The sequence below is a fragment of the Budorcas taxicolor genome, chromosome 20, assembly GCF_023091745.1.
Source record: "Budorcas taxicolor isolate Tak-1 chromosome 20, Takin1.1, whole genome shotgun sequence".
Taxonomy (NCBI): domain Eukaryota; kingdom Metazoa; phylum Chordata; class Mammalia; order Artiodactyla; family Bovidae; genus Budorcas; species Budorcas taxicolor.
The window spans coordinates 52219359-52232463 of record NC_068929.1 but is presented as its reverse complement, the minus strand read 5'-3'; the positions used below and the strand labels follow the sequence as shown (position 1 = coordinate 52232463).

Below are 13105 nucleotides of genomic sequence, written 5' to 3'. Positions count from 1 at the left end.
AATATAAAACATCAGCAGATAGAATTTGATGAAATGAAATTGCACAAACGTTTGTATACCAGGTTGCATATCACATCTACTAACACCACATGTACATGTTTTTGTTTTTGTTTTTTTTTAATTTAATGTACAGAACAGGATATACTTTGAAATTTTTCTTCACCTTTTTAAAAGTTTCATTTGCAAGGGCAGGGCATGTACCTAACAGAAGCGGCTTGTCTGTGAGGTTGTTTAAGGGAGGACTATCCTGTTCATGATTCTGAAATTATCTTTTATTTCCTAAGATGAACGACACTAAATTTCCATAGCTTTGGCTCTTGGAAGTGATTAAATAAAATGTCGTATATATTCCGTGAGACATCCTACAGGGAAGAATTAATGTAATTACTGAACAAATTAAAAAGGAAATGGGGAAAGAAAATTGTGCTGAGTGGCAGGAAAACTCTCCTGGAATACCAAACATTGTGAAGTGGAGACGGTGCGGGTCAAGTTAACTTCTTTTTGCCGGAGCAGAACAGATATCCTTGGTTAAGCGTCTTTGTCGCTTTCCCCGCCGCCGTACATCTCCGCCAGCTTGTTAAACCGAGGGCCCCACTCTCGGAGGTAATCGTAGTTTTGGTCTCCATCAGTGGTACCTGATTCCAAGGAACTCAGAGACTCGGCGATGGAGTCGTTCCCTTCGTAGGCGTAGGTAGCGAGCGAGTCGTAGGGAGGCGCCGTGGGATCCAGGTCGTGCTCCTTGAGCCTCTCATTGATGAAATCCCGGACGTCCGCGTTATCCGGGGCCGTCGGAGTCCTCCGGGGGATAAATAAGGTTTCTGGAATAATATCTCGCCGCAACTTTTTTTCCTCAATAGCGGCCGGATTCCTCAAGGTGCCGATATCAAAGGCCTGAGTGTCCTCCTCTCCGCCACCTTCATCATTATAGCTCACGATGTTGTCTCTGATGTCTTCTTTAGACAAGATCAGAGGCTCTTTTTTCCGCTGTCTTTTCAGAGCTGCAAACAGTACTACTATAACTTCAGAAAAGAAAAAGGAAGAAAAAAAAAAAAAGATGCATTAGAGATTCGTCTGAAACACTCTATAAATAACAAGGGGAGGTACTATAAACCAGTTTAAGTTATTTAGGTTTTTCTGGAACAGGTTAGAATTTAGGATTAATTATGCACTTCCTTTTTTTTTTTTTTTTTTCAGAGTTGAAGGGGGCGATGGTGAGAGGAAAGGGGAATGTTGAAGGATTTACTAAGACGGTTAAAGTTTAAGAACAGTGATTCTGAATTATTTTTAAAGCAATGTGTAAGAGTTTTTGAAATATTGTGACTTGCCTATTTTTCTAAGAACTGTTTAAGATAGTTCCTGATGGTAGATATCATTTCTATTTTGCATTAAATAGTGACATAAGATGTTGCATAAAAAAGACCCAAATCAAATTCAGTTTCAAATAAAACAACTAAGAAGGGCAAACATACGCCCATAGTTTTACATTTGTATGCAATGTTAAAAAGGCAGCTTTCTTCACAAGATATAAAGTATTCATATCTGTTAAAAAGCTTTGATGATGGATTTACATACTTTTTTTTCTTGTGCTGTTCCTGGAGCACCTTAATTACTCGTGGGGGAAAGACCACATTATTTAGACATTATTGGCTTAGAAATTTACCAGATTTTCCATGGAAATATATACGACTCATGAGATTAAAGGAAATGCTGGGTCACATGATGGCAAAGAGTGAATTCAAATTACTACACTGAATTAACTACAAAAATCACATATGAATCTCAACTCACCTGCTCGCTCAGTCTCTCAGTCCTGTCCGAGCTTTTCAGCCCCAAGGACTGCAGCACCCCAGGCCTCCCTTTCCATCACCAACTCTGAGTTTACTCAAATTCATGTCCATTGAGTCAGTGATGCCATCCTACCATCTCATCCTCCGTCATCCCCTTCTCCTGTCTTCAATCTTTCCCAGCATCAGGGTCTTTTCAAATGAGTCAGCTGTAGATGACACCACCCTTATGGCACAAAGTGAAGAGGAGCTAAAAAGCCTCTTGATGAGAGTGAAAGAGGAGAGCGAAAAAGTTGGCTTAAAGCTCAACATTCAGAAAATGAAGATCATGGCATCTGGTCCCATCACTTCATGGGAAACAGATGGGGAAACAGTAGAAACAGTGTCAGACTTTATTTTCTGGGGGCTCCAAAATCACTGCAGGTGGTGATTGCAGCCATGAAATTAAAAGATGCTTACTCCTTGGAAGAAAACTTATGACCAACCTAGACAGCATTTTCAAAAGCAGAGACATTACTTGGCCAACTAAGGTCCGTCTAGTCAAGGCTATGGTTTTTCCTGTGGTCATGTATGGATGTGAGAGTTGGACGGTGAAGAAGACTGAGTGCCGAAGAATTGATGCTTTTGAACTGTGGTGTTGGAGAAGACTCTTGAGAGTCCCTTGGACTGCAAGGAGATCCAACCAGTCCATTCTGAAGGAGATCAGCCCTGGGATTTCTTTGGAAGGAATGATGCTAAAGCTGAAGCTCCAGTACTTTGGCCATCTCATGAGAAGAGTTGGCTCATTGGAAAAGACTCTGATGCTGGGAGGGATTGGGGGCAGGAGGAGAAGGGGACGACCGAGGATGAGATGGCTGGATGGCATCACGGACTCAATGGACGTGAGTCTGAGTGAACTCCTGGAGATGGTGATGAACAGGGAGGCCTGGCATGCTGCAATTCATGGGGTCACAAAGAGTCGGACACGACTGAGCGACTGAACTGAACTGAACTGCATCAGGTGGCCAAAGTATTGGAGTTTCAACTCCAGCATCAATCCTTTCAATGAATAGTCAGGACTGATTTCCTTTAGGATGGACTGGTTGGATCTCCTTGCAGTGCAAGGGACTCTCAAGAATCTTCTCCAGTGCCACAGTTCAAAAGCATCAATTCTTTGGTGCTCAGGTTTCTTTATAGACCAGCTCTCACATCTATACAAGACTACTGGAAAAACCATAGCCTTGACTAGATGGACCTTAGTCGGCCAAGTAATGTCTCTGCTTTTGAATATGCTGTCTAGGTTGGTCATAACATTTCTTCCAAGGAGTAAGCATCTTTTAATTTCATGGCTGCAGTCACTATCTGCAGTGATTTTGGAGCTCCCCAAAATAAAATCTCTCACTGTTTCCATTGCTTCCCCATCTATTTGTCATGAAGTGATGGGACCAGATGCCATAATCTTAGTTTTCTGAATGTTGAGCTTTAAGCCAACTTTTTCCACTCTCCTCTTTCACTTTCATCAAGAGGCTCTTTAGTTCTTCTTCACTTTCTGCCATAAGGGTGGTATCATCTTCATATCTGAGGTTATCGATAATTCTCCTGGCAATCTTGACTCGAGCTAGTACTTCATCCAGCCCAGAGTTTCTCATGATGTACTCTGCATATAAGATAAATAAATAGGGTGACAATATAAAGCTTTGACATACTCCTTTCCCGATTTGGAAACAGTCTATTGTTCCATGTCCAATTCTAACTGTTGCTTCCTGACTTGCATACAGATTTCTCAGGAGGGAGGTCAGGTGGTCTGGTATTCCCATCTCTTTCAGAATTTTCCAGTTTGTTGTGATCCACACAGTCAAAGGTTTTGGCATAGCCAATAAAGTAGAAGTAGATGTTTTCTTGGAACTCTCTTGCTTTTTTGATGATCCAACGTATGTTGGCAATTTGATCTCTGGTTCCTCTGCCTTTTCTAAATCCAGCTTCAAAATGTGGAAGTTCATGGTTCATGTTCTGTTGAAGCCTGGCTTGGAGAATTTTGAGCAATACTTTGCTAGAATATGAGATAAATGCAATTGTGTGGTAGTTTGAGCATTCTCTAGACTTGCCTTTCTTTGGAATTAGAATGAAAACCAACCTTTTCCATTCCTGTGGTCACTGCTGAGTTTTCCAAATTTGCTGCCTTATTGAGTGCAGCACTTTCACAGCATCATCTTCAGGATTTGAAATAGCTCAACTGGAATTCCATCACCTCCACAAGCTTTGTTCATAGTGCTGTTTCCTAAGGCCCACTTGACTTCACATTCCAGTATGTCTGGCTCAGGGTGAGTGACCACACCACTGTGATTATCTGGACTGTGAAGATCTTTTTTGTATAGTTCTGTGTATTCTTGCCACCTCTTCTTAATATCTTCTGCTTCTGTTAGGTCCATACCACTGCTGTCCTTTATTGTGCCCATCTTCACATGAAATGTTCCCTTGGTATCTCTAGTTTTCTTGAAGAGATCGCTAGTCTTCCCCATTCTACTGTTTCCTCTATTTCTTTGCATTGATTACTGAGAAAGGCTTTCTAATTTCTCTTTGCTATTCTTTGGACCTCTGCATTCAAATGGGTTTATCTTTCCTTTTCTCCCTTGCCTTTTGCTTGGAGGGCTCAAATATTGTGCACACCATGACCCAGAGACCCAGAGACCTCACAAAGACTGAGACAGACCTGTGTTTGAGTGTCTCCCCAGGAGGTATGGGTCAGCAGTGGACTGCTGCAGGGCAAGGGGCTTTAGTTGCAGCATAACTGGGTATGGCATAAGCCCTCTTAAAGGAGGTCACCATTAACCGCACCATAGAGCCACCAGAACTTACACAGGACTGGGGAAACAGAGTCTTGGAGGGCACAAACAGAACCTTGTACACACCAGGTCACAGGAGAAAGGAGCAGTGATCCCACAAGAGACTTATCCAGACTTGCCTTTGACTGGCCAGGAGTCTCTGGCAGAAGAGTGTGTTGGCAGTGACCTGATGTAGGGTTGGGGGCACTGAGTGTAGCAGTGCTTACCTGGGACCTTTCGACGGAGGTCGCCATTATCTTCATTACCTCCATCATCATTTGGCTGGAGGTAAATAACAGGGAGGGAACACAGCTCCACCCATCAATAGAAAATGAGTCTCAACTAGATGTATCTTAATAATAAGTATAGATCCACAAGTAGAAATGTGTATTACTCACACAGGTTATTTCCCTACTCCTGTGGGAAGGTATCAATAATAATAAATTGATTACTTTAGTAATCATAATAATGGTAAGAGATAAAAGGAGAAATTTAAAATCAATTTCCCGCTGGTTGTGTTAGTTTCTCAACCTCATTCCTTATTCCCAAACATTTTGATCATAATCCTTTAAAAATTATGATTTGAAGAAACAGATGTGAATTCAATTAGATGAGGAAAGTAAGGGAAAAGATCTTACCAGGTACATATATGAATATATATATATGTATATATTTATATACATATATATATATTCTTAATCTCATTAGAACAAACATTTAAAGGATATTCGATTTATTACAGGTCTAGAAAGAATGCTCAAACTACTGCACTATTGAACTCATCTCACACGCTAGTAAAGTAATGCTCAAAATTCTCCAAGCCAGGCTTCAGCAATACAAGAACCATGAACTTCCAGATGTTCAAACTGGTTTTAGAATAGTAGAGGAACCAGAGATCAAATTGCCAACATCTGCTGGATCATGGAAAAAGCAAGAGATTTTGAGAAAAACATATATTTCTGCTTTATTGACTATGCCAAAGCCTTTGACTGTGTGGATCACAATAAACTGAGGAAAATTCTTCAAGAGATGGGAATACCAGACCACCTGACCTGCCTTTTGAGAAACCTGTTTGCAGGTCAGGAAGCAACAGTCAGAAATGGACATGGAACAACAGACTGGTTCCAAATAGGAAAAGGAATATGTTAAGGCTGTATATTGTCACCCTGCTTATTTAACTTATATGCAGAGTACATCATGAGAAACACTGGGCTGGAAGAAGCACAAGCTGGAATGAAGATTGTTGGGAGAAATATCAATCACCTCAGATATGCAGATGACACCACCCTTATGGCAGAAAGTGAAGAGGAACTAAAAAGCCTCTTGATGAAAGTGAAAGAGGAGAGTGAAAAAGTTGGCTTAAAGCTCAACATTCAGAAAACTAAGATTATGGCATCTGGTCCCATCACTTCATGGGAGATAGATGGGGACACAGTGGAAACAGTGTCAGACTTTGTTTTTTTGGGCTTCAAAATCACTGCAGATGGTGATTGCAGCCATGAAATTAAAAGACGCTTACTCCTTGGAAGGAAAGTTATGACCAACCTAGATAGCATATTCAAAAGCAGGTATATTACTTTGCCAACTAAGGTCCATTTAGTCAAGGCTATGGTTTTTCCAGTGGTGATGTATGGATGTAAGAGTTGGACTGTGAAGAAAGTTAGGTGCCAAAAAATTCATGCTTTTGAACTGTGGTGTTGGAGAATACTCTTGAGAGTCCCTTGGACTGCAAGGAGATCCAACCAGTCCATTCTAAAAGAGATCGGTCCTGGGTGTTCTTTGGAAGGACTGATGCTAAAGCTGAAACTCTAATACTTTGGCCACCTCATGCGAAGAGTTGGCTCATTGGAGAAGATTCTGATGCTGGGAGGGATTGGAGGCAGTAGGAGAAGGGGACAACAGAGGATGAGATGGCTGGATGGCATCACTGACTCAATGAACATGAGTTGGGGTGAACTCCGGGAGTTGGTGATGGACAGGGAGGCCTGGCGTGCTGCACTTCACGGGGTCACAAAGAGTCAGACACACACAACTGAGCTACTGAACTGAACTAAACTGAGACCTAATGAAGTGAAGTGAAGTGAAAGATACTCAGTTGTGTCCAACTCTTTGCAAATATACAGTCGATAGGATTCTCTAGGCCAGAATACTAGAATCTAGAATCTCTAGGCCAGAATCTACTAGTGTGGGTAGATTTTCCTTTCTCCAGGGGACCTTCCCAATCTAGGGATTGAAGCAGGATCTCCTGCATTGCAGGTGGATTCTCTACCAAATGAGGTATCAAGGATGTAATGTGTCCCCTACAAATCATATCTTAAAGCCTAAATATATTCCCAATGTGATGGTACGTAGAGGTGCAGTCTTTGGGAGATAGTTAGGTCATGGAGGTAGAACCCTCATGAGTAAGTAGAATTAGTGTTCTTATAAAAAGAGACACAAGGACTTCCCCGGTGGGTTAGTGAATGGGAATCTGCCTGCCAATGCAAGGACACGAATTCAGTTCCTGGTCTGGTAGGATTCCACATACCATGGAGCAACTAGGCGTGTGTACCACAGCTAATGAACCTGCTCTCCCTAGAGTTTGTGCTCTGCAACAAGAAGCCACCACAATGCAAAGCCCAAACACCACAGCTAGAGAGCAGCCTCCACTTTCTGCAACTAGAGAAAGTCCTCATACAGCAATGAAGACCCAGCACAATCAAAAATAAAATAAATAAATGAAGTAATTTTAATTATAAATAAATGAAATTTTAAAACTTAATAGAACAAATGAGGCATGAGAGAGATGATTCCATCTTCCGTGTAAGGATATAAGACGAGACAGCCATCCATGAAAGAGGAAGTATGCCCTCACCAAACATAAAATCTTGGACTTGATCTTGAACCTCCCTGTCTCCAGACTCTGAGAAATTTATGAGGTTCAAGCTACCAGTCTAAGGCATTCTGGTGTAGCAGCCTGAATGAAGGCAATTATATTATTATGTAACATGGCATTAAGTTATGTTTTTCACTTTTATTACTTAGAACTGTAAGACTTCTAGCCCTCAAGCTGGTCTAAGAGAGCAAACAAGGGGCTTTTTTAAATGCAACAAAAAAGAAAGTTTTAATCCATTGACAACTGTTCTTGACCTTCAAAGTGATTAAAAAATAAATAGGCCACCACCAAGAGAAAGAAACTGTTTATTCTACAAGTTTTTGAGGAAATATGACCTTTTATTTTGGCTAAATTCATAATTTGTGCCCACACATATACTTGTGATCTAATGATTTAAAACCTCAGACAGCTTGTTATCAACTAAATGATCTTACACAATAAAAAAGTTTCTAATAATGAGAATAATTAAACTTACTAAGACTGGCTTCAAAATCCCAGTTCATTTCACTGCTTCTTAAAATGTCAGGTACAGTATTTTTTGATTAGGGTCACAGGAATACTCACAATAGCTTTAAGATAATGCAACTAGAGAGTATGCAATCTGATTTTTGATTCAAAAGCAGTTATAAAGGAATTCGCTCTGGGTTATAGAATAAAATATTGTCATTTTAGGGACAAGTGAACCAGATAAAGGGTTTTGTTAACATTAAACAGTAAAGAGGTATCATAGTGAGACCTTCATCCAACTATAATAAGAAAAAAAGTGGAAATACACTTTACTGAAAAACTATGTACACAGTGACAACAGTGAGGTGCCTGGCGTTGGCTTAGCCACTCAGAAATCTTGCAAAATGTGTTAAATATCTCCAACTTTCAGTTTCATTATTTAAGAAAGACAGGTCATGACTCTATCTGATCAGATGTATTTTAATATAAACAACAGTCCTGATTAATTGATATCTAACTTACATTCAGGGGGGTGGTTAGTTTTGGGGGAAATATTTTAATAGACGGTCTTCCCTGGTGGCTCAGCAGCAAAGAATCCGCCTGCAGTGCGAGAGACTGGGGTTCGACCCCTGGGTTGGGAAGATCCCCTGGAGAAGGAAATGGCAGCCCACTCCAGTATTCTTGCCTGGGAAATTCCATGGACAGAAGAACCTGGCGGGTTACATTCCATAGGGTCACAAAAAGTCAGACACAACTGAGACACTACCACTTTTACTTTCTTCACTACAAAAGCTTTAGAGGTGTTCCATCTTCGTTATTTCCCCCAACCAAGGGGAACTTAGGACTTAGCAACTAAACAACAACAGCAATTTTAACAAGAACATTTCTTACAGACACAGTGAAGTAAGCCATCTAGGAAATAAGCACATTTTCCCCAACCTTTCTTACCCAGCAGAATGATGATGCAGAGGAGAATGGCGATCAAAGCACCTGTGCTGAGCCCAGCAGGCAGGAGCAGGGCCTCGGCGCTGCAGGACTGCATGTTGCCTTGGCTATCGCAGGCGCACACGCGGATGGTGAGTGTGCCCGTGCTGCTCTGAATCGGGTAATCGTTGTCCGAAATCACCACGGGCAAGAGATAAGTGCTTATTTCATGTCTATTGAATCCATTTTTTCTGGTTAAAATTCTGGCAGTATTATCTAAAATAAATTTTACCATATTAAAAATAGCTGGGGACAATTGATTTGTCTTATCCTGATCACCATGGTTTAACACATAAATATGATAAAAAGGTGTCTTTTTAAAACACAAAATTGTTATCAAATGTATGCATGGCCATTTGGATAGATAAGATAAATAAGCTAGTTTAAGGAGTCAAGGCAACATACATAAAATGAATAAGATAGTATGAGGAATCTAATAGCATGATTACTTATTAAATTTTTAACTAATTCTCACACTGTTCAAAATGGTGGATTTTTATAAGCGGATCATTTATGAAGACTATAGAGATGGTACCATATGATTTTTCAGAGTTATCAAAAAACATAAAATATTATGCATACCAAAGAAAAAATCTTAATAAATGTTTTTTGTTTACAAATATATGTGTCCACACACAAAACACACATTAATCTTAATATTCATGAAGAAAAATATTAGATACTAGCACTTTTAGAATCAATAATACAGTCAAAAACTTTCACACGTCCCAATATATGAAGAAGTGAGCTAATTACTTAATATTTTTGAACTTAGATTTCCACCCATTAAAATTAATTTAGTGCATAACTTAAATAGCTGGTGGAAGACACTAATGTAAGAGTGCCTGACAGACATACTGAAAGAAGTAGAGACTTAATCTAGCCCCTACTACCTAGTACATTGCTACTGATATTTCCTTTATCTGATAACTTATCCAGTATCCTCAAATCTGGGTTGTGAGTTAATAATATTTCTTCTAGCTTTATATAACAAATACTGAAAAATAAATATACATGGATGATAATTTCACACTGTCCAATGTGCTCGGTCTTCTTTAGCCACCCCACAGGGCTGTTTAAGATGCCAGTGTAGGTAAGGGAGTGTTAGGCAATTGCTAAATCAAAGAACCAGGTTAGCAACATTGTAAAAGAAGAGGGGTGACAATATTTTTGCAATATATTGGTTGAACATAATCATTTCCCAAATTTTAGCAAGAAGTTAAATCTTACTACATCAGTAGATTACTACATAAGCTAGGAAAGTAGACTAGCAAAAGAGATGTGCACAAGCAAATTTAATAAATCAACTGTAACCCTGATAATTTTGCAATTTTGACTTCTCTTCCAATAAGTGTTAGGATACAGCTCTTCCTTTCACAAACCTACACTAAAATAAATCATTTATATGCATGTAAGTATTTTTATAATCTTCTTGCTTAGACTTTTTTTAACTTTTCAAAAATTTCAAAATCTTAATTTTGCCTACAATAGCTTTGATACATTAAAGAATCAACAGAAGTTTTACAATCCACCTGCAATGCAAGAGACCTGGCTTCGATCCCTGGATTAGGAAGATCCCCTGGAGAAGGGAAAGGCTACCCACTTTAGTATTTTGGCCTGGAGAATCCCATGGACTGTACAGTCCATGGGGTCACAAAGAGTCAAACATGACTGAGTGGCTTTCAGTTTAACCATTCTATACAAGTCATTTTATTAAGTATTCAGAAAAATCATCATATAATAAAGTTTTGATCTGTAAATTAGTGAAAAGTGAGGGATTCTTAAGCATGGGATACCAAGTGTAGTATCACAGAGGCAGGAAATGTATTTTTAAAAAGATGAAGAATTAAAAGATTTTTAAGATGAGGCTATAGATAAATGCAAGGGTATTTTTTCAAGAAGATCAACTTTAAGGTCATGTCTGTCATTGGAATTTCTTTCAAAATTCACCCATTAATAGAAAGTAGTGAATTTATGCAAGATTAAATCAAATATTCCATCAGCTGCTGCTAAGTCACTTCAGTCGTGTCCGACTCTGTGCGGCTCCATAGACGGCAGCCCACCAGGCTCCCCCGTCCCTGGGATTCTCCAGGCAAGAACACTGGAGTGGGTTGCCATTTCCTTCTCCAATGCATGAAAGTGAAAAGTGAAAGTGAAGTCGCTCAGTCATGTCCAACTCTTCGCGACCCCATGGACTGCAGCCTACCAGGCTCCTCCATCCATGGAATTTTCCAGGCAAGAGTACTGGAGTGGGGTGCCAGACTTTACTGGTATTCTAGTTAGTCATGTTCAGGTTTGTATTCATATGGCTTCAGCCATAGGATCAGGAACTATACCTAATATAGGAAAATGGTACTATTTATCAAAAATTAATTAAGATTAGTTTTGAATTGTTTCCCCAGTAATTGTGAAATGCTATGATAAGACAGTTCTATTTCAAGTCTCTTTATCTTTTTAAAATTGAGAGATGGCTTGTTGAGATCCAGGGCTCAGTTTAACAAGAATATAAAACAAATTAAAATACAATTAGAAAGAGGTTCAATATTGTCAACTCAGTACAAAGAATGCCATGTCTAAATCCTATGTTTAAGTTACCAGATTCAGCGAATTAAAATGATGGGTAATGTTTTTCTGATATTCAGATGTAATTTGGCATTTTGCATTTTATCTACCAATTCTATGTTAATTTTTCCAATCACAATTATTTTAGGTGTCCAAAGGAGTAGAATGGCTTCCCTGATGGCTCAGGCAGTAAAGAATCTGGCTGCAATGCAGGAGACCCAGGTTCCATTCCTGGGTCAGGAAGATCCCCTGGAGAAGGGAATAGGAACTGGCTTCAGTATTCTTGCCTGGGGATTCCCATGGACAGAGGAGCCTGGCAGACAAAGTAGTCCATGGGGTCTCAAAGAGTCAGACACAACTGAGTGACTAACACACACAGAGGGATAGAAAACATATACATTTCAAAAGCTCAGATTTAGTAAACAGATGTTACCAACTGATGCAATCCCTTCAACTGATTTGTGCAAAAATCCTATAATATTAAAAATGAGTAGTTGCTCAGTGTAAAACTATCCATTATCCTAAACTGCTTTCAGACACTGAAAGCCAACCAGATGCACTATAGCAACCTCGCTCTGCCAGTATACATACATGGAAAGTATTGTACATATGCCAATGTAGTTATTAGATTTCTTGCAAGAGTATATAATTATATCTATAGCTGCTCTAAAACAAGCATACCTGTTTTGTTTCTGCTTTTTTTTAAAAAAAAGAATTCAATAAATATGTTTAGTATTTTTGATCACATATAAAATTCATATGTTATATAGGAAAATAGTGTATCTCGTCTTTGCCAACTATGTGTTTGCTCTCAGTTCCCTCACAGGCTAATGTGGCTGCTTTTTTCTTTTCTTTTTTTTTGTCTCTTCTAGGCCTTTTGACTATGGTGAATCTGTTGTTGCTAAATCTCATTGAAGTTTGCACAAGAGTCTCACCAAGACATTCATTTCCCTATGTGGCTTACTATTTTGTTATAAGAACTGATTACTTCTGGCCTTTCTGAAGTTTGCAAGATCCAGTGTTTTCGTTAATATCCACATACTGTCTTCTTTCATGTATTTTATTATTTAAAATTCAAAAATGTAAACTCTGTTAAGTAAGAAATTACCAAAATATCTTATTAAAAATCTAATGAAAACAAACCTTTGCAATCAGATCTGTAAATTAATATATCATTTATATGTAGCTGTTAATTTAGAGAAAATTTCTTGTTAAGTCACCTTAAATCATAATGAACACATTCCAAAATTTACCTTCATTGTCTTGTACTGTGAAGTTTGGATTGACAGCAGCTAAACTGAAGAAAAATTTCTGTCCACCTAAAGGATCATCTTTGTCTACTGCACTTATAGTCTGTATTAGCTGCAGAAGAGAAAAAAAATGTACATTTATCAAGCTTCCATGGCTAAAATCTTCTTTATAATATTTAATTTTTAGTATCCAATTTGTCCAACATTTTTAAAGACAATTATTTTCTTCCTTATAAGCATGCATCTTTATTTCAGTTATTCTATCCTTTCATTACACAATAGCAACATTCTCTCACTCTCTCGATTTTGTTTCTTTTTTCTCACTATCAATTTCTCCTAAATACTATCTGTTTTTTAATTAAAATAATGAGCAATAACATAGTATTTTTTATAGTTTTAAGA

The 13105-nt window shown here is 38.8% G+C and overlaps 1 protein-coding gene across 1 annotated transcript in view; it reads right to left on the bottom strand.

The window, feature by feature from the left end:
• Positions 1-528: 528 nt before the first annotated feature.
• LOC128065957 (cadherin-10) overlaps positions 529-13105 on the bottom strand; it is a 112775-nt gene continuing 100198 nt past the window's right edge. The window contains exons 9-11 of the mRNA XM_052659002.1: positions 12707-12815; positions 8856-9107; positions 529-1019 (exon numbers count right to left, since the gene is read on the bottom strand). Coding sequence (XP_052514962.1) covers positions 529-1019; positions 8856-9107; positions 12707-12815 — 852 coding nt within the window. The remainder of the gene's footprint in view (positions 1020-8855; positions 9108-12706; positions 12816-13105) is intronic.